Here is a 20,121-nt window from a genome sequence, read left to right as displayed (position 1 = left end):
TTATAAAGGAACGAGTTTAATGCAGTCCAGATGGTGTCGTCTTTATGTTTAAAAGAGAGAAAAAAAAACACACACAAAAATCTTTAGCAACAGGCATTTCAAAATCTGACTTGAAAAATGTGTCCTCCCACCAAGTGGGAACTGCTGTTGTTCAGCACACGTAGGCCTGACCGTCTTAAGTCAGGCTGTTCCTGATAATCCAGATAATACTGAAATGAGGCTCGTGTCGAGGCTTTTTCTTTTTCTCCTCTCCTTGACAAAATGCAGAATTCTTCTGTATTTCAGGGGATAAATCCTGGAGGTTGCACTGGATGGGAAAGTGGTCTCACTGGGTTTGTATTCCAGCACTGAGTGTTGCTTGCCCCCTAATGTGGTTTTCAAGAAGCTGTGTTAGTGCTATAACGACAGCGTAAACAGAATTCGGTTGTTAGAGACAGTAGTGGTGGTCATCCTGCTGATGGGTTTAAGATTTCATAGCAGGATTTGCCAAAGCTACAGGGCATATTAACATCTCACTATACGGGAGATAAGCTAGAGAAGTGGCCCATCTAGTACAGGCCTCAATGGAAGCTGAGGCTGAGAGTGTGGATCTCCTCCTCTGTGCTGTCTGCCTGCATTGCCTCCCAGATAGTTTCATTCACTGAACCGGAGACTTGGCAGCAGAAGTTAAATAACCTCTAAGTGTGAAACGGAGTAAAGAAGTAGCTGATTTTACCAGAAAAAGCCACTGGCTAGATGTGATGTAGTGCTTCGTGTTTGCTTTCGCATGAGACACAGCAAATTCAAGCTGTGCCCTTCTAAGAAGGGTTTGTGTCATCCGTTATATGTGTGAAGCTGTCAGCTGCCACTCCTGACACGCTCACTGGTGCTGACACACGTTCCATCCAGCCAATGGGCTGAACTTCAGCAAAATGCCATTCCCCAATTGTAACAGGTAAAAACAGCCTTGTGGGCTGGATACTGTGCTAAAAAACAAAGCGCTTCACTTAAAATTTAAGCCTAGGGTATTCTCAGACATCTGAATTCTAGTGCTGGTCCATGACAGGATGCTTGGAAACACGGCCCTTCCTTTCCAGCAGCACTGACTACACTGCAGGTTAAGCAGTAAGGGTAAGCACTGAAGCTAATTCATAGTATTCCAACAGTTTTAAGTGAACTTTGAGAACTCTGCATTACAGGCTGTAGAAAGCAAGGCTGTAGCTGGTTTTACCTCTTTTCCAATCCCTGGTGTGGCTGGGTGAGAAACACGCTCAGCCTTCTGTGCAAGTCTCTGTCTGACATGATGGGGCTTCATCAGGAAAGTTGAGGCAATACCTAAAAGTGTCAAAAGCACAAACTTTGGCAACAGAACTTTTAGAAGGGGTCCGGCTCCAAGCCAGGAGCCAATGGGGAGCATCTGTGGCCAAGTGACAGACCGGCCTGGGGTACCGATGTGGCTTCAAACTGGTACGATTTGTTTGAACTTGGATAGCTGGTATAATGCTCTCACTCACAGCCACCTTCTTAACATCCACTATGTGGGACGTGTGAATCACAGAATCATTAAGGGGTGAAGAGATCTAGATCTCTAAGATCATCACATCCAACTGTCAGCCCATCACCATCATTCCCAGTAAACCACATCCCTCAGTGCCTTATCTACATGGGATGGTGACTGCACCACCTCCCCGGGCAGCTGTGCCAAGGTCTGGCTGCTCTTTCAGAAACAAAAAATGTTTACTAATATCCAACCTGAATCTCCACTGGCACAAACTGAGGCCATTTCTTATCGCTCTTACCTGAGAGAAGAGGGTTCCTGCTGCACCACAACCTCCTGTCATGGAAAAGGAAGGGAGCAATAAGGTCACACAGCCTTTCCATCACCTACCAGGCAGGTCACCTTCAATGTGAAGGACATCACACTGGTCAGACAGGACCTGCCCTCCATGAACCCATTATGGCTTGTGTGGAGTGTCTGTTTATCCAGCGTGCAAGTGGCATTGTTTTCATATAGTTGTCATAATCCCATAGTAAGTACTTAACAAAAATATCTTCTCTTTACAGGGCAAGTTCATTAGGATTAACTTTGATGTTACTGGTTATATTGTTGGGGCCAACATTGAGACGTGTATCCTACTTAATGTCATATCAGCATTTTGAATGCATTGGAATGTAGTGAAAGGTTACCTTATTTCTACGTTCATTCCACCGTGTCCATCTCTTCCTTTGTTTCAAAATAACTGATCAAGTATCACGGACTCAGCGTGCTTCCTTATGCTTGGAAACCGGATATCCCAGCGCTTAACGCTCTGTAATCTGCTGGCTTTTCTGGCCAGCCTTAAAAGCAGAGTATGTTAAATGAGTTGTTTCAAGTGTTCTCACTCTATGGATGTTGCGGAGGTGAGGGGCTGAGGGAATGCATTGCTAATTGGAACTGCTCTCAAGTGTTGTGCCTGGTGCTCATTGCCCTCAGCGCTGCAGGAGCAGCTCTCTGCCAGGAAGGAGGAGCTCAGCAGCAGGCGGTGGCACTGCAGGTGTCATTGTACCAGGTCACCTTCTGGTGTCCCAGCCTTCTGGATACCGGGCTAAGGCCCAGTAACACAAGACCTACAAGCAATTAATACTGAAGCCTAGTTCAGTTTTAGCTTTAAGGCCCGTTTTTATTTATGACTGCGTAAAAACAAGTGAGAACACTTACACTAAAAGCCTTTCTCAAGTTGTTTTCTTTATGCTAAGAACATGTATGTAAACTTTCTTAGTTTGTTTAGACTATTCTGGGGGAAATAGCAGCAGGATGGTCATAAAATTATGAAACCAAAAGCTTTGGTCAGCAGAACCTTGTGAGTATTATTCATAAACAGTGATAAAACTCAGCTTTTATTCTGTGCCTACAAGTGAACTGCTTCATGAGAAGTGCAATGTGTGTTTGCTACCACTCCAAAATATAATTACCCAGCAATGCTGGGAAAGACCTACAGTTAGTTATTCAAAATGCAGTTTAATGCTGAGTGATTTTCTTTCTCAGTTCAATACTTAGCACAGCAATGGTGGCAGCTGTTCCTGGTATGAAAATGCAGGTAACTGTTCTGCCTGGAGCTTTGTGAGGACAGGAGGACATTGCTCTTAGGGAACTGTTTTCACAGCAGGATCTTGCCTTTGTGTCAGACATTTCAAGTAGGTATCCCTAATTTGTTTTACAATATGGAGCATCAGAACGTGAAGACTTTAACGTAGCAGCTTATTAGAAGTTAGCTGCTGCACAAGTTTGAATTTGAAAGGCATTTAAAGGCAGTGAAGAATATCATATGAAAATGCAGCAGTTGATAGAAGTGCTTCAGCTGAAGGACTTCAGAGTTCAGCAGCTTTTTGGTCCTTAAAGTATCACTGACGTCCTCAGAGAAGAGTGGCTGAAGGAGGCTGACCAGCTCCCTTCTCACTTAGGCTCCAGTTGATGCATTACAGCGGTTGTCAGCTGCATGCAGCGAGGAGATGCAGGCACCATCCAAGAAATGAGTTTGCAATTAAATAGAAGCTTCTCTCTGAATCTGAAACCTCTCATTGAGAGTTACTGAAAGTTCGTGCTGAATTTAGTCCTGTCGTTACTAGTCAAGTCCCTTTTGCTCCTTACACAATTACATAGCCTGCTTTGAGAGAGTTCTGTTTGCGCACGATGTTTTTATTTACCAAACAATGTAGAAGATCCTTGACTAGCTGTGACCAGACTTGTTGGAGAAGTCTCGCGCTGTCCGCCAAGCTAAAGATGAGAGGACGTTTCATATCTTCTACCAGCTGCTGGCTGGAGCAGGAGAGCACCTCAAGTGTAAGTGAAGATTTGATCCTGTTTCTTCTGCATCCCGAGTTTGGTTTTTCAGTGTTAACACAATCATGTTTGAACTGTTGTTTGGTCTTGAAACTGAGTTATGAAAGAAGAGTGAAGGAAAAGGCCAGGTGGCTTTATTTTGAAATAACTTCTGTGTTTTGTCAAGTATTCTGTCAAGCAACAAGCAGATGAATGCTCCATGGCAAAGTCTGCTTTGGGCAGGGTAGTGGCTTCGATCTCCAGCCAGGAATCACTGGAGTGGAACTCCAGCACTCCACACTGATTAATAACGAATCCTGCTGGCACCGACAGCCAGACCTGCTCCAGGCAGCTCCTTCTAACTGGGGAGAACAGCAGCCATTTTGCCTACATATAACAAAACCCCCAAGGCTTTCTTTGCTGTACTTTGTTGGTCATGTTCTTTGGTACCTGGGAATTCCTGCTAGGCTGTGAGAAGTGAAGCTCAATGAAAGTGCTGACTTCTGAGAATTGATCCACTCCTTCTCTAATACAGAAGTTTGTATTTACTGTTTTTGATATGGTTATCATCAACACTGAGCTCCACTTCTGCCAATATCTGTTACTTTTCAATAGAGATGCTTGTTTTAGGATATTTTAAGCAGGGATTTATGAGTATGTTACACCTGAGTAAGGTCACATTCTTTTTACAGGTATAATGCTTTAAAAAGCTGGTCTCGGTTGCTACAGATAAAAGAAAGAATCACAGAATTTCTGCTTTGGGCACACTCTTACGTTGAGAGTTTTTAGAATAACGGATTACTAAGCTGGTGTAATGACTTGCAGTCAGATCTGAAGGGCTTTATTTTGCAAAGCATGGGTTGTACATCTAGGGAAAGCAGAGTGCAGGTGGGTGTGAATAGCAGTTATTTAACTTGTTTTTCTCTTCTCCTTCCCCCCCCAATACAGCTGACTTGCTGCTTGAAGGATTTAACAATTACAGATTTTTATCCAATGGTTACATCCCCATTCCTGGGCAACAAGACAAGGATAACTTTCAAGAGACAATGGAAGCAATGCATATCATGGGCTTTTCACACGATGAGATCCTGTGTAAGTTAAACCTCTTGGATTTTTAATGCGTCCCTTTATTTTCTTGTGCTACATTAGGGCTACCAAATTCAACATTGCTTGTCTTGACAGCCTGCAGCAAGCATTTGCTTAACATAAGCTTACAGCTGAGCTAAAGCCATTTGCCTAATAAGTGTAGTACAAGCTTCATTTCCTTTTTGAACTTGTACTTCAACTTTGGAAGGAAAGTGTCTTGAATAAGAGAAGAAAAAGTAGTGAAGCTGAGCCCTCTTCAATAAACTGGTGTGTGTGTCTTTGTTAATACAGCAATGCTGAAAGTGGTGTCTTCGGTGCTTCAGTTTGGGAATATTTCCTTTAAGAAGGAGAGAAATACTGACCAAGCTTCTATGCCAGAGAATACTGGTAAGTGGATTGCATTTGTTCGGCTTCCATTAACCTGAACTGGGGTTTTCTTCCTATCATTTGTTTAGTGAATATCTTTTGAAAGTACAGAACAGTCTTCTGAGCTTCCTTGCTAAGTCTGATGCCAAAAGAGGCCGTGGTAGTGATGGTGGTAGCCAAGAGGCAATTAGTAAAATTCTCTTCCATTCTTGTAATACAGACAAATTTAGGTATCCATCAGCAGAATTGATGTTGTTTGCGTTGCTTTTAAACTTTGGATAAGTATTTCAGTTCTAGTCTTGTTTATTGCTATCTACAAAGACTTAAGCACTAGGAGAAAGTGCGTGCTTAAATCGAGTTGTTTTCTTTGGTTCTTGACAGCAGTTTTCTTGCCAATGATAAGAACCCTTGAGCCAAGCATAACTTCCATAGTGAAATGGTGGAACATAAGAATGCTTTGTTTCAGAAAATCTGGTTTCTAAAGTGGCACGATGGTGTGACTGAACATTAATTTCTCATGTGGTGCCTTCAGTGTAACGCAATCAGCATTTTGAGGAATTCTTCCTTGTCTGAGTTGCCGAAATGGTTTTCAGATCTTTAATTTAGTACTTGAGTTTTGGCCTCCTAAAAGCTGTGATGGGAAGTCAACCTTGAGAGCTTCCTTCAATGCAAAGGGCAGGAGGAATAATTCACAAGACCTGCTGCACACACACAACTCAAATTCTCGTCCATCTTGTTTCATGATTGCCCTGATTTGCTGTGCCTGCATGCTGCCTGCAGTGCCCAAAAGTTCTGTCACTTCCCAGCAGTGGCCTAGTGCCCAAAGCGTTCCAGCAGGCAGGTATGGATTAAAGCTTGGTAATCATTGACTCGACTGTTGGCTGGCAGTTAGCATTTGGGGAGAGAAAAACGTTGGGTGTGGGATTGGTTTTTGGGCTGAGGCAACGCAGTGGAGTCTTTTATCCATTTAAAAAGGTGGGGTATACAGAAGATGTAGATGTTTCTTATTTTCTGACCGTCTCCACTTTTGCATTATTACTGTTGATTTTGGACATGATATCCAATATCGCACTTAAGAATTTCAGTATGTTTATACTGTTGTAACACCAGGTATAAAATTCTGAATTTAAAAGATGCTGAAAGGCTCAGATCGTGGTTGGAGCATCTTGCTGTTGTCCTGTGTATAAAAAGTGCTTTGTTGGTCTACTTGGTGCTTTTTACCACGTCTTTCTGAAGGCACTGAATGAAACTGATCTTGACCAGCTTGTCATCTGCATTGTCACATCTCAGTGATGGTTTTCTTCACTGTACTCCAGAGAACTGAGTTTAGGTGTGTCTAGTGTAGGTCAGGAAGGCATTTGTGTGGGTGGTGAAGCAACTTGCATTGGGGGGGGGGGAAAGAAGTAGAAAATCCTACCTAGTGTCATTGTCAGTATCATTGATGTTAAATAGTGCTGATCTACTTGTTGTTTTGTTTCCACCTGAATGTCAGACAGTTGATTGCAATGCTTTGGGTTCAACCCTTCTGATGGTTCCTTGTTCACCACGTGAACCGTGCATCATTTCCATGCCTCTCCACGTTAAGGGCAGGGATGTTGTGCAGGGCAGCATCAAACACTTTGCACAGATCCAGGTAGATGGCATCATTTGCTCTTCTCTTACCTGCCAGTGCTGTAACACCATTGTGGAACACCAACAGAGACCTCAGGCATGATTTCACTTCACGAAGCAGTGTTGGCTGTCACCAATACAGCTTCTCTTAGGGCATGTCATACCCCTTCACTTACACTTGAGGTGCTCTCCTGCTCCAGCCAGCAGCTGGTAGAAGATGTATGTTGCTATCAAGATCTACTTTTTTAATGAGGATTTATAAAAACAGCTTTTTTATTATTACTATTTCTACAGTAAATCAATGAGCTGCCAGGTTGGAAAGCTTGAGGGTTTGAAATAACTTTCTGGGTGGTGTGTGGAGGGCTCCCTGCTGAAGGGCAGCACTTAGCCAGGCCTAAAAATATCATCAGTGTCAACTTCATTTTTAGAGATCTGGAATCATGAGCAGCTAACCGATTGGGAAGGTTATTTGGGAAAAGGACTGATGTGACAAGGATATGTAATGGTGGTGTGGGTGATGCGTAATATCAGATAACATGTGTGACATCAGGGTTTTTTTTGCTGTCTAAAAGCGAGCTGCTGTTTTGCGTTATCAGTTTAAAACATGAGTGTATAGGTTGTACACTGAGTCCGATATAGACTGCAACACAAACACGCATAGCTTTATGCTGACACCTGTCTAAACTGAAGCAGAGGTTTGTAAGCAACCTTTAATAAGATGGAGATGATGTGACATCATGGCCTGTTTTGTTGTTCTTTTTTCTGGAGGTGAAGCTGTGTGCAGGCAGTGCTTTGCTGCAGTTACATGAAACCTAGCATTTTTGGCATTTCCTTAAGGGAATTCAATGGGTCCTTCTGTAGACACTCGTATCAGCTTTTTGAAGCCCTGCAGACATGGGCTTTGCTGCAGGGTAGGTCTGTCTGCAAAAGAAGTGCATCTCCCTGCTAACTGCTTGGAACAACTGTTCAGTTTTTAAGTCAGCTCACGAACGCCTTTGTTCAGTAGTTTCACCCATATTGCTGGCTGCTGTGGAGGATTTAAATGCTTACATTTATTACTTTTCTATCCAGTTGCACAGAAACTCTGCCACCTGCTGGGAATGAATGTTATGGAATTCACCCGGGCCATACTGACACCACGCATCAAGGTCGGCAGAGACTATGTTCAGAAAGCCCAGACCAAAGAGCAGGTAAGTTTGGATACAGAAAGTTAAGTGACGTAATACCCTTGTACTGTGGTATTAGCTTCTTATAAAGAAAGTCAACATTAAATGTGTACTGCCCTAATTTAAGTTTAGTTTCCATAGAATGTTCTTACATGGTAGAAGCCTGTAGTAGAGTATGAGAAAATCCTCCTTTTCTTTGGCCTTCTGCTGGTTTCATCATTTCACTTCGTTGTTCTTATCTAATACGTAGAGCTCTTTTTATGCAGTAGTTCAAACCGTCATCTCAGTAACTCTGCACACTGTTCCTGCTGCTTGTTTTCATTCCTCAATGGTATTAACTCCATTAGACTTCTTTTGTTACTCAGTTATCCTTGGTAACATCCATGTCTGTTTTCTTTTGATGACTTTTCCAGAGTAAATAAATCTTCCTGTTTCAATTTTCAGGCAGACTTTGCAGTGGAAGCTTTGGCAAAAGCCACCTATGAACGCCTCTTCCGCTGGCTTGTTCACCGCATTAACAAAGCTTTGGACAGGACCAAACGACAGGGAGCATCCTTTATTGGAATCCTGGATATCGCTGGATTTGAGATCTTTGAGGTATTTACAACTCCGACCAGACTTTCTTTTCCTCCCCGTGTTGCTGTACGTCCAGGATTAACTGTAGAACCTCTGAATGTGTGTGTGTTCCAAGGCTGCAGGAGGAGGGCTTTGTGTTTTGCATCACCGAGTGCTTTGATAACCTGAATGATAGTGCCAAAAAGTCATACTCTGCTCTAAACCATTCTTCTGCATGTGATGGTTCTACAGTTGTTTTTCCTATGACACGCTGGTTTCATATATGAGCAATCCTATTTCTGCTCGTCTCTACAACACACTTGAGTGTTGCAAGAGTTTTGGGGAATTGCCTTACAAAGTATTTTCCATTTTTCACTTGCAAACGTGATAAATATTGACACTGAATTAACTTTGCTTACTGATGCTCTTTTTGCAGTTGAACTCCTTTGAGCAGCTCTGCATTAACTACACCAATGAGAAGCTTCAGCAGTTATTCAATCACACGATGTTTATCCTGGAGCAAGAGGAGTACCAGCGAGAGGGCATAGAGTGGAATTTCATTGACTTTGGACTGGATCTGCAGCCTTGCATTGACTTAATCGAAAGACCTGTGAGTTTGGGCAGTAAATATACTCTAAAGCAAAAGAAGTTCAACCTGAGGGTTCATTGTTTAATGCCTGCAAATCTATGCAGGGGTCTTAAAAGACCCCTGGGTCTTAATAGCAGTCCCAGAAGACAAGTTAATTTGAATGATGTGGTCCAAAGGCTGAAATACCATGTATAAGTAAAAGGATTTATCCTGAAAGGGTTTTGCCCTGATGTCAGCATAGAGCACTGTGATATTAAGCTACTATTTTTATACTTTTGTACTAATAGAGACTTCCAGTCCTGTCACTTTCATGCTAAACCATGGCAGTGCATTATAGAAGCTTTACTGTGGTGAATTGGTTAGAAGGCTTTTCAGGACTTAAGGCCCTGTAAATAGGATAGCAGTATTTTAATGGTGGTGTTACCACAGTATTTTTAGATTCTGGTTGCCCAATATATGGAAGCTGAAGACTTTAAAGCACGAGGAACAGCTGGTTGCAGGAGCAGGCAGGAGGAACAAAGATTGCCCTTCCTTCCTAGGGGGTTCTGTCTTTACACATTAGAAGTCAGAATTACTTTTAACTTGTTAATTAACACTAAGGCGTTGCGGTTACTTTTCTGTACATCCAGTTGTGCATCTAGGATACACAAAGTCATTGCTGCTAACAGTTCTGTGCATCCCAAAGAGAAGAGCTGTGCTCTTGTTTGGTGCTGTTTCGTTCCTTTTGTGTTGGAGTAGAAGGGAAGTCTTGTTATGAAATGCAAGACTTCGGACAGTTTTTCTTCCTTGGAAGGTAAAATACCTTCCAGAAAGACTAGAGTTTGTTTTCAGTATTGCAGATGTTTAAGTGAATATCCTAAAGTGCACTGAGGTAACTCTTAAAGCAAATGTTGGTACAGTCCTGATTTTTTTGGCACCTGAAATGTTTTGTCATGTTGTAGGTAAATAGAAACACCTGTTCAATGTGTAAGCTCTGTGTTCATTAGATGCTTTAGTAATACAAATATTTATGACAGGTTTTTCCATTGCATTCCTGCGTACATCACTCTGTCTTCCTTGATTCTATCAAACATTTCTGCAGCTTCACAGTGCAGGTGTTGGTTCTTCCCTACTTCATTTTGAAGGACAAGCAAACCCTTGAGCAGTATATGAAGCTGCTGGCTGTGAAAGCTAAGAGCCTGCTGGATCATTCTGGGAGCTGCTTCTGCATATCAGCACAGGGGTTGGTGTGGTGGCTGCCCCATGAGTGTTGAGTGCCTGAGGGGGACAATGATCTGCAGTTTTGCCCATATTAAAGCATGACAGGAACTACTGTAGAAATAATGAGCATGCTGCTGTGTATGTATGTGTTGCAGAAATGTTTGGCACGGAGCTCTGGAGGTCATCTATTCCAGGCTCTGCTGGAAGCAAGCCTTCGGTCATGGCTAGATCGTGTCAGCTGTATCTGGGCCCATCTTCATTGGAATGAATTGATGGGACCAGTCACAGTGTTTTCACAGAATTAGATTCTCTCACAATTTAAATTAAGCAGGAATCAACGAGGCAACTTTTAATTGTGGCATTCAGCGTGGCGTTTTACATACAGAATGCTAGGGAAATGAATACATGTTCAACATTGACGTGCGTCCTTCTGAATTTCAGGCCAATCCTCCTGGTGTGTTGGCGCTATTGGATGAAGAGTGCTGGTTTCCTAAAGCTACTGACAAAACATTTGTGGAAAAATTAGTCCAAGAGCAAGGAACACACTCCAAATTCCAAAAGCCGAGACAGCTGAAGGACAAAGCAGATTTCTGCATTATTCACTATGCGGGGAAGGTAAGAGACAGATGTTGAACACTTGGTTAGAAATGTTCATTTGAGGTGTAGGTGCCTAATTTAAGAACTACTTGTGCAGGAAGGTAGCCTTGTTTTATTTCCTTGGGCACATTCAGGAGCTCTCTAATGGATCTGTTGTTACCCCACATAGCAGATAGAAGTGATATATATTAATATTAAAGTTAAAATTGCAGTTCCCTTTAATTTTGCTGCCAGTTTGTAAAGGTAAATTTCCTCGAGGCTAAGAGGAATCTATTCTGAATACCTGTTTGCAAGTTGATAGAAGTGCTTTAAGGCTATGCCAGTGCTAACTTGTGTTCCTTCCATTCAGTAGAAGGCTTTGTGTATCCCTCTTTATATAAACTAGTCTGATGCCTTCTTCTTTATCGTTGATTCAGTCTTTATGTTTCTGCTGAGGGTGGAGCTTTTTTGCTCAAATTTAGAAGAAACTAATTATGTGAATCGAAGTATCCTTTAAATGAAGTATTAGTAGCTGTTATTATCCATTTGATGTCACTGCAGCCACTTCTGTTCCTTATGGGACAGAAGGCATTTCTCAGTTATCAGCCAGCCTATGTATGTCCTTCAAAACTGAAATTGTTAGGTATCTTTTCCTGCAAGAAATGAAAGGGTTTGTGTAGAACTGCTGTAGTCACAGTACAAATACTCATTTTTCAGCACATTCTTAGTTTACTCTTGAAACGTGTATCTAAAGGAAATGAGAAAGGGACTAAAGGTAATACGTTCTGATTGTATGTGATTTGGCTGCTCTGCAGGTAGACTACAAGGCAGATGAGTGGTTGATGAAGAACATGGACCCACTGAATGACAACGTGGCTACACTCCTGCACCAGTCTTCTGACAAGTTTGTTGCAGAGCTCTGGAAGGATGGTAAGGGATGGTGCTCTGAGCACACAAGTTGTTAGAGACTTCTTATGGACGAGTTATCTGTTTTTTGTGTCCCTGATCTCCTTACCCTCCATCTGAACACTGTAAATATCTACAACGTTCTCTCTGTTTGACACCAAAAGTACAGAAGAAGCTGCGTGGCTCATATGGTCCCGTGCACATATCCCATTTCTGAGTAGCTGCTTCTCATATTCATTATTTGAGGAGATACTCATTAACCCGTGTCCAATTTTATCTGTAGTATCACATCCAAAACCCTTAATTTGACTTGTTGCTTTAAAGTTCTGTGTATAACCAGCTGTGATAATACATGCTATTAATAGTGTCTCATCTTATATGAGCACCAGCACAGTGCAGTGGTGAGTGATACCATGGAAAACAGCATTTCCTACAATAGAATTGATCAGCAGTCCTAGCAGTGCTTAGACATTCCAAATTAAAATCAAACACAATGTTTTTCCTACTTAACTGCACATGGCTGCTTAGATAGTTTTATGTGCACTTTAGCTTAAAGTGTTTCTTGCTGTTTTCACCAAAATAACCTTAGAAATGGCCAAATAAGTACTGAGCAGGGACTTGTCTAGTTATTATCATCACGGTATATTAATAACAGTATACTTATGTCATAACGTTTATAGTTTCTTAGTCCAGGAAGAAATTCAGGCTTGTAATGTAGATGATGCAGTAGGATTATTCTGGGTTTCCATCTTCTCAGCGATACTGCCTTGGCTCAGCTGCAAAGAGGTGTTATAATGAATATATAAAGAGCTTTTTGGTTGAGGGTCTGTTCCTTTCCTTTTGAGTACATGCATAAAAACAAGCGTTTGGGTCCAAATATATTCAAAACCTGCTTCCACAGATAATTGAAATGTGCATGGAATATGTTGTGGCCTAATAGCCTTTGTAGCACAATTAAGTCTGCTTGCAATTGATGAACCTGTTCTGTATACTAACTGAAGTTGTCTGATGTATCTGCTCTTCTGTCTTTGTTTTTGCTGTTTCTCTGCCTTAGAGATTCAGAATATTCAGAGAGCCTGTTTCTATGACAATATTACTGGTCTTCATGATCCACCAGGTGAATGGATGTAAAACTGTAGGCCTACTAAAGGCAGGGCTGTTGTATCTACAGGAAAACCATTCTTGCTCGTAGGCTTGCATGAACTTCTTCATTTCATGCTCTATTGAGGTATACCTCCATCAGGACGATGTTCTGAGTGCATACCTATTCAGTTGCTGCTGCATACATATAGCATCTATTTTTTATGCATTGCAGATGAGAAGGTTTGTTGCTTCCTGGTTCTATGTTGAGATGCAGAATTGCTGCTTAAATAATTCTGGTAGCTCCAAGTATTTGAGTCAATGCATAAGCTATATGGCACTATCAAGCTTCTTTCTGCAGTCCAACATTGACAGAGCTCTGCAAAGCTGTAGGATGTAGACGTGTCTTTGTGGAGGGGAGGTGAAGGATCTCGTAACATAGAGTGCTGCAGTTGGAGCAGTGGTAGGAGATGAGAAGCTTCTTCTAGATTTGATGGAATTGCCCTTTTCTTTTGGAAACTTTTACAGATGCTTCACTTTGTGGAAGTTTTGCACACTTTGGGGTGTTTTTTTTTCCCCCAAGGTGTTGAAATTAAAACCATTTAACTAAAACTTCTTCCTCAAAAAAAAGTTAAAAGCATTTAATCCAACCTCTTCCTCATCCTTCCCTTCTTCCTGTTCCCAAGTCTTGAAGCATGTTAAGCCTGTGCATTCAAGCTTTCCCATCTTTACTCAGAGCCCACAGTTTTCTATGTACCTTTAGTACTGCTTCTGTAAAGATGAGCAGCCCCAACATAATTGGTCAGAGACCAAACAAGGTGCGCAGTTAGTCTCAATCTATTTGCAAAGCTTTAAAACAGCCCAATGTCTTAGAGGTGCCAAAGGCTGAATGGTGTCCCATCATCAGTGGTGTCTGTTGGGTGCTCGCTTCTGATGTTTATAAGTTGATGTAAGGCTGGTTCCCAGTAGTTTCTCTCCCACTTCTGGTGTAGAATCAATTCTGCTTCAGGGTAAATGTTTGGGATGTGATCTTAGGATTAATTTGCCACCTACTTGCTCTTAATTTTAATAAGCTCCTCAGATTCTCTCATTTCCAACTGCCTGTGGAAGGTCTGAGCATTGCACTACGTGAGACTTGCCAATGGTTATTCAAACTTGTTGCCCTATGTGTTTCAGCTTTTAATTTTCCTGCTTTTTACAAACCAGATGGGTTCAAGTATGAAATAAAATACCGTAAATCCTGATCAATATATACAAAACTAATCCTGGTAGCAATTCTCTTTGCTTTGGTTTGGATGAATGTGAAGATAACCCAACAAAAATCTGATTGTAGCCCAGATACGGCAGCTTCTTTCTGCCTGGCCAGGTTCTGTTTTCTGGAGAAGCAACACGTTGTGTGTCTCTGCTCAGCATTATGACCCCAGCTGTTATAAAATGCTGAGCCACCCCTTTGTACTTCCAAAGCGAACTGTTGAACTGATGGTTGACGTGGAGTCCAGTTTTTGTTCATATTTTGGCCATAAGGTCTTGCCATTTGTAAAATGGAACGAACAAGCAAAACACCCGAGCAAAAGAAACCAACAGCAGGGAGATCCTCACCCAAAATGTTTCAGAATCAAAGAAAAAGGGATCATCTCTACCCTGATGCTTCACGGCAGCTTTGAGGCGCTCTGGTGTGCAGTTTTCTTGTGTTTCAAGTGCTCCTTTTGGCAGGGGAAATCTTTTCAGGTATATCTAAAAATGGAAAGGATTATTCAGAATTGCTCACGTGCAAAAGTCTGGCAAATAGTTGTTTTGTCGTCCCCTCTTGTCACTGAAATAATACTACTGCCATCTCCTCTGTAAGTCGTTCTCTTCTTTGAGTATTCAGTAATACTCCTATTTAACAAATGTAGTTATCCGACTCTTCATTTTAAACTGTTAATGCCCAGATAACTAATTCCAAGTGCCTTGACCCAGCAATACTTTCTGCTTTTAAGAATTCTAATAATTTCCAGTTCCTAGGCAACAGGAATCTCTTCTAAATGCTCAGGATATGTCTGTACTGGTCATGTAGAACTGCAAGCAAAGAGCTGGATGTTTTAGTCGGTTCCTACTAAAGCTACACTACTCTGCTGTATAAGCTTGTGGCTTCTGGTTCCACTGCTTCTGCACAGCGTCCCTGGTACATGCTGACTGCCTTTGCCTACTGGTGGCATCTCCTGTCATTTGTCCCACAAAGCTTTTGCTGCTGCACTATTGCTCTTCTCTCTCCGCATCTCTCGATACTTGACATATATTAAGGTTCGCTTCATTATTTTCTCTTTTCCTTCCCAGTGGATCGTATCGTGGGTCTGGATCAGGTCACTGGAATAACAGAGACTGCTTTTGGCTCTGCCTACAAGACCAAGAAGGGAATGTTTCGTACTGTCGGGCAGCTGTACAAAGAATCTCTTACCAAGCTGATGGCAACGCTCCGAAACACCAACCCCAATTTTGTTCGCTGCATCATTCCAAATCACGAGAAGAGGGTTTGTGCTCCACTCCGCTCCTTGAATTCTTTTTCCTTATTAGCATTGGATTTATTCATGTTGTCCACATCTTCCCTTTGAAATCAGAAGCCAGGCTTTGAAAAGCTTTCACACTGACCAGATATGCTTTGGGCAACCTGACCAAGTGGGAGATGTCCCATCCCTGCCCAATAGCAAGGAATTAAATGGTCTTTCCAACCCTATTTCCATGGTTGGAATTAAATGGTCTTTCCAACTCTATTTCCATGATTCTATGAAGAAATATCTTCTCAGTGTTCCCAATACGTCCCTTCTTTACGTATTTGGCTGAAAAATTTGAACTGCAGTTCTTCATGAATAGAAATTAAAGTGTAAAAATAAATAACGTTTGTTTTGTTTATCCAGGCTGGAAAATTGGATCCACATCTTGTTCTAGATCAGCTTCGTTGCAATGGTGTTTTGGAAGGAATAAGGATTTGTCGACAAGGATTTCCAAACAGGATCGTGTTCCAGGAGTTCAGACAGAGGTAATATGTACAATCTGCTGAGGTTTTGATTTGTGAGGTGAAGTTCCTTGTTAAATAATTGAAGGTAGGGGGGAAAAAAACCCAACAAGAACAAAATCCAGAACATTTCTTCTAAAGTGGTTTGAACTTGAGGCAGTTAAATGCTACAGGTTTATTCTAAACAGAATAGAGAAGGAAGAGCAACCTAAACTGCATGTCTGGAGAATCTCCTTTGTCACACACTTGTTGACCATCGCTTTATGGCTTCATAAACCTGCGGGCTATTGGTGAATGTAAAGATTTTCTTGTATTTGCCTTAAAGGTATGAGATCCTCACTCCCAATGCAATTCCAAAAGGTTTCATGGATGGCAAGCAAGCCTGTGAGCGCATGGTAAGCGTTTATGCCTGAATACTTTTAAGGCATTGAAAAGCTGAAACAAAAATCATTCTTCTCTTCATGTAAAAATGATGTATGTGCTCTGTCCATTTAGATCAGAGCCTTGGAGCTGGATCCCAACTTATACAGAATTGGACAGAGCAAGATCTTTTTCCGAGCTGGTGTCTTGGCACACTTAGAGGAAGAGCGAGACCTGAAGATCACAGACATCATCATCTTCTTCCAGGCAGTCTGCAGAGGATACCTGGCCAGAAAGTATGTGTGCTTTTGAGACTGGATTTTCTTGTGGTCATCTTAAGCCTCTTTGTAAGAGAGCTTCAGCATTTCCATCTGAGGAGAGATTTTTTTGTAAGAAAGCACGTTGCTTAAAATATTGTAGTTATGTCCAAAGCAAATAGGTCGCTTTTACCCACCTGTTCTAACAATAGCTCCTTTTCCTAACCTTACCTGTGTAATGCATACAGCTGTTTGCAGTATAGCTAGTGACTGCAGAAATCTCTCCTCCTCCTGCTCTATAGGTTCTCATAAGTACTCTGGAAAGCTGTTTTTATTAAGTTAAAGGAGGAGAGTTCATTAATTCACACTGATTTTTTTTCTTCTTGAGGAAGAAGTCTGTTAACAGCAAGAACAAACAGCTTTTATTGTTATTGTTCTGAAAGCACTGACTCCAGCTCTTTCCTGGCCTTTTTAATATAAGGAATGAATAGTCATAATTCACATAGTCACCCAAACTCAAAAATAAACCTTTTATGGTCTACAAGTGTTCAAGGGTTGGGTAACCTTTAAAACAAGCAAGCAAAGTCCTTGACAGATGCTTTACTTAGCTGTATTTAACATTAAATGTTCTGCTTTCTCTGTCTTCAGGGCCTTTGCAAAAAAACAGCAGCAACTGAGTGCACTGAAAATCCTGCAGAGGAATTGTGCTGCTTATTTAAAGCTGAGGCACTGGCAGTGGTGGAGAGTCTTCACCAAGGTTTGTTATCTTCTGTCACTTTCTCTGACTTACGTAAACAAGAGAAAGCAGATTCTCACACGTTCATTGTAAATCTTTGTAGGTGAAGCCTCTTCTTCAGGTGACTCGTCAGGAAGAGGAACTTCAAGCCAAGGATGAAGAACTAATGAAGGTTAAAGAGAAACAGACCAAAGTGGAAGCAGAACTTGAGGAAATGGAAAGGAAACATCAACAGGTTTGTGTCCCAGTTGGCTTTTAGGATATAGAATTGGTGTTGCGCTGCCTTCTGGGTGAGGGAGGCATCTGTGATCAAAGCACTGCTCTTACCAGGCAAGTTACCTGTTTTATTAACGCTTGACTAAAAGCTGAAAGAGGAAGATAAAAGGAGAGCTTTCCTGCAGGAATAAAGAGACAGCATATAAAAAAGACAGGTAGATCTGTTGTCATTTCCTGGTTTTGGGAAGATCTTGAGTGGCAGCAGCAGCTTCTTCATCTTCAGGTATGTTTTTAGTGGGAGATGCTTCCATCATGTGCCAGTGCTGCTTAAGGCACAGGGAAACAATTATGGTAGTTGCTGGGCAAAGCTGAAAATGAATTTATGATAAGACTGATACCACGTTGAAAAACAGCTGAAGGAGTTACATCACTTAAAGTAGACCTGTATTTATCACTGTCATTTATCACTGTTATTTGAGACATGATATTACTGTGGATATCTTGAATGGGGGAACGTTACTTCATGTTCTCAAGTTTACACAGTGACTGCAAATGCCAGTTCAAACACACCCCACTGCTGCTATGCAAGGGCAGTCCCAGGAAGCAGGCACTTCCCTCCTCTTTGTGCTGCTACTAGAACAGGGCAAGTGATGCAGGTGCTCTACTGGATCTGTGGGTGGGTGGGGACACAAATGAGTGGATATTGCTGCAGTGCTGCTTCTGGAGGTGGTGCCTTCTGGACTGAGCTAAACCCTGTGCTTAAGCCTGTGCATCAGGGAGTCTTGAGCTGGAGAAGAACTTGACATTTAGGTAACTTTGTGGTTGCCATATGTGCGTAGTCTCTCATGAAAGACTTCAAAATGTTAAGTTGCTACTACTCTACTACTTTTTTCTTAACATTTGCAGCTCCTAGAAGAGAAGAACATTCTTGCAGAGCAGCTACAGGCTGAGACGGAGCTCTTTGCAGAAGCTGAGGAAATGAGGGCTCGCTTGGCTGCCAAAAAACAAGAGTTGGAAGAAATTCTCCATGACTTGGAATCCAGGGTTGAGGAAGAAGAGGAGAGAAATCAAATATTGCAGAATGAGAAAAAGAAAATGCAGGGCCATATTCAGGTATGCTTCTTGGTTACTGGAAACGGAAAAGAATGAGAATAGAACAGTTAAAAGGATGGGAATGTTTGATTACCACCTCCACAGCATGGAGGAATTTAGATCCTTAGCACCACATATGGAATACAGTGAATTTGATTCATTTTTTCCTCTTATGTTGAACTGTCTGTGGATGCCAGAAGTCTGAGAGTGAGGAAAGGAGGAGAAATGTAAAAACGCTCTGTTGGATTTATTGCATATTCAGATGGAAGATTAATTGCCACCAAGCACTTCCTGAGTGAGCAGAAACCTGCTTCAGAAGAAGGCTGCTTGTCTGCTTTCTTCTAGAGGCTGATGGGATGACAGCAGCTTTAAGGGACACAAATGTAGTGAAAATCCTTTAGCTCCTGTAAAAGAAAGGCAGCTTCATCTCCTTTGAGTTGCTTGTTTTGTCTGAAATCTTTGAAGATGATTCAGATCTTTCCTATTGAACACCTGGGGACCTTCAAACCATTCCTGATGGAGGGGCTCCCCAAGGGCTTAACTGTCTTTCATCAGAGAACTTGGTGGAGAGACAAACCCCACCTCCAATGGTTCTTGTTGCCTTTTAGGAAGTATCCATGGATGAACAGAAGCACAACACATCACCACTTTTCTACTGGTATCTATTGTGCCAATCTCAGAGCCATCCCAGCTGTAGTATTGAGTTCTAGATTTGTATAGAAACAGGGACTGGTGTCCTGTGGCATCTCTTCCCCACCATGTGTGCCTTTATACCCTACTTGGATGCAGTATCCAAGGATATTGTTGACACGCAGCCCAACCTAACTTGGTTATCATTCAGTAGTGCTAGGCCCTATTTTCCTCTGTGGTAGATCTTTATTTTACGTGAAGAATTAGGTAGGTGAAAGACTGGAGTCTCCTAGCATACGTTTCCTAGACAGCATCCTTCAGCCAAATCTAAAATGCAGAGTATAAAATACTCTTAATTTCATTACCAGCGTATCGATAGTGCAGGTGAATCTGACAAAGTAAAAGTATTTTTTAGTTTTATTTAGGGCAACTGTTTTGTCGAAATTATCTATTTTGTCCAAGAAGAAAAATATTAACACTTAGGTAAGCTGGAAAACATACGTGTGCAATTGCTTCTCTTCCCAGGACCTGGAGGAACAGCTGGATGAGGAGGAGGGAGCTAGACAGAAGCTGCAGCTTGAGAAAGTGACAGCTGAAGCAAAGATCAAGAAGATGGAAGAAGAGATTCTACTGTTGGAGGACCAAAATTCCAAGTTTTTGAAGGTGAGGCTGGTAGCACAGCAGAGGTTGTGCTCAGAAATGATGGCAATACCAAGCGAGAGCAGCAGCTGCAGATATCTTGAGAGCTCGGTTACCTTTAGAGTTTGTGCCTGGAGACTTGTGGGGTTTGAATGGGTTGGAGCTGAGACTTGAAGCTGCTTTAGAAGTGGCCTTTAGCAGGGTCACACTTGCCACGTGTTCTTGTGTGTTTGAGTGTTCTCAATCAGAGTTTGATGCAGTGTTTGCTGTAGCTTCTGTTGTTCTT

General features: G+C 41.9%; 1 protein-coding gene across 5 annotated transcripts in view; it reads left to right on the top strand.

The window, feature by feature from the left end:
• Positions 1 to 20,121, top strand: part of MYH10 (myosin heavy chain 10) — an 87,081-nt gene that overhangs the window by 51,078 nt on the left and 15,882 nt on the right. For 3 of the 5 annotated variants that reach the window (XM_072351890.1, XM_072351889.1, XM_072351893.1), the window contains 18 exons: positions 2,044 to 2,107; positions 3,701 to 3,799; positions 4,727 to 4,870; positions 5,156 to 5,251; positions 7,913 to 8,031; positions 8,452 to 8,604; positions 8,999 to 9,172; positions 10,793 to 10,966; positions 11,743 to 11,857; positions 12,888 to 12,950; positions 15,230 to 15,423; positions 15,808 to 15,929; positions 16,231 to 16,300; positions 16,401 to 16,561; positions 17,171 to 17,279; positions 17,362 to 17,493; positions 18,381 to 18,587; positions 19,722 to 19,859. In XM_072351890.1, coding sequence (XP_072207991.1) covers positions 2,044 to 2,107; positions 3,701 to 3,799; positions 4,727 to 4,870; positions 5,156 to 5,251; positions 7,913 to 8,031; positions 8,452 to 8,604; positions 8,999 to 9,172; positions 10,793 to 10,966; positions 11,743 to 11,857; positions 12,888 to 12,950; positions 15,230 to 15,423; positions 15,808 to 15,929; positions 16,231 to 16,300; positions 16,401 to 16,561; positions 17,171 to 17,279; positions 17,362 to 17,493; positions 18,381 to 18,587; positions 19,722 to 19,859 — 2,334 coding nt within the window. The remainder of the gene's footprint in view (positions 1 to 2,043; positions 2,108 to 3,700; positions 3,800 to 4,726; positions 4,871 to 5,155; positions 5,252 to 7,912; positions 8,032 to 8,451; positions 8,605 to 8,998; positions 9,173 to 10,792; positions 10,967 to 11,742; positions 11,858 to 12,887; positions 12,951 to 15,229; positions 15,424 to 15,807; positions 15,930 to 16,230; positions 16,301 to 16,400; positions 16,562 to 17,170; positions 17,280 to 17,361; positions 17,494 to 18,380; positions 18,588 to 19,721; positions 19,860 to 20,121) is intronic. The other 2 variants (XM_072351892.1, XM_072351891.1) reach the window with 1 other exon arrangement.

This window comes from Excalfactoria chinensis, chromosome 17 (assembly GCF_039878825.1).
Source record: "Excalfactoria chinensis isolate bCotChi1 chromosome 17, bCotChi1.hap2, whole genome shotgun sequence".
In the NCBI taxonomy this organism is placed as follows: Eukaryota; Metazoa; Chordata; class Aves; order Galliformes; family Phasianidae; genus Excalfactoria; species Excalfactoria chinensis.
The sequence above is the reverse complement of the archived record's forward strand: the minus strand, read 5'-3'. Positions and strand labels throughout refer to the sequence as shown.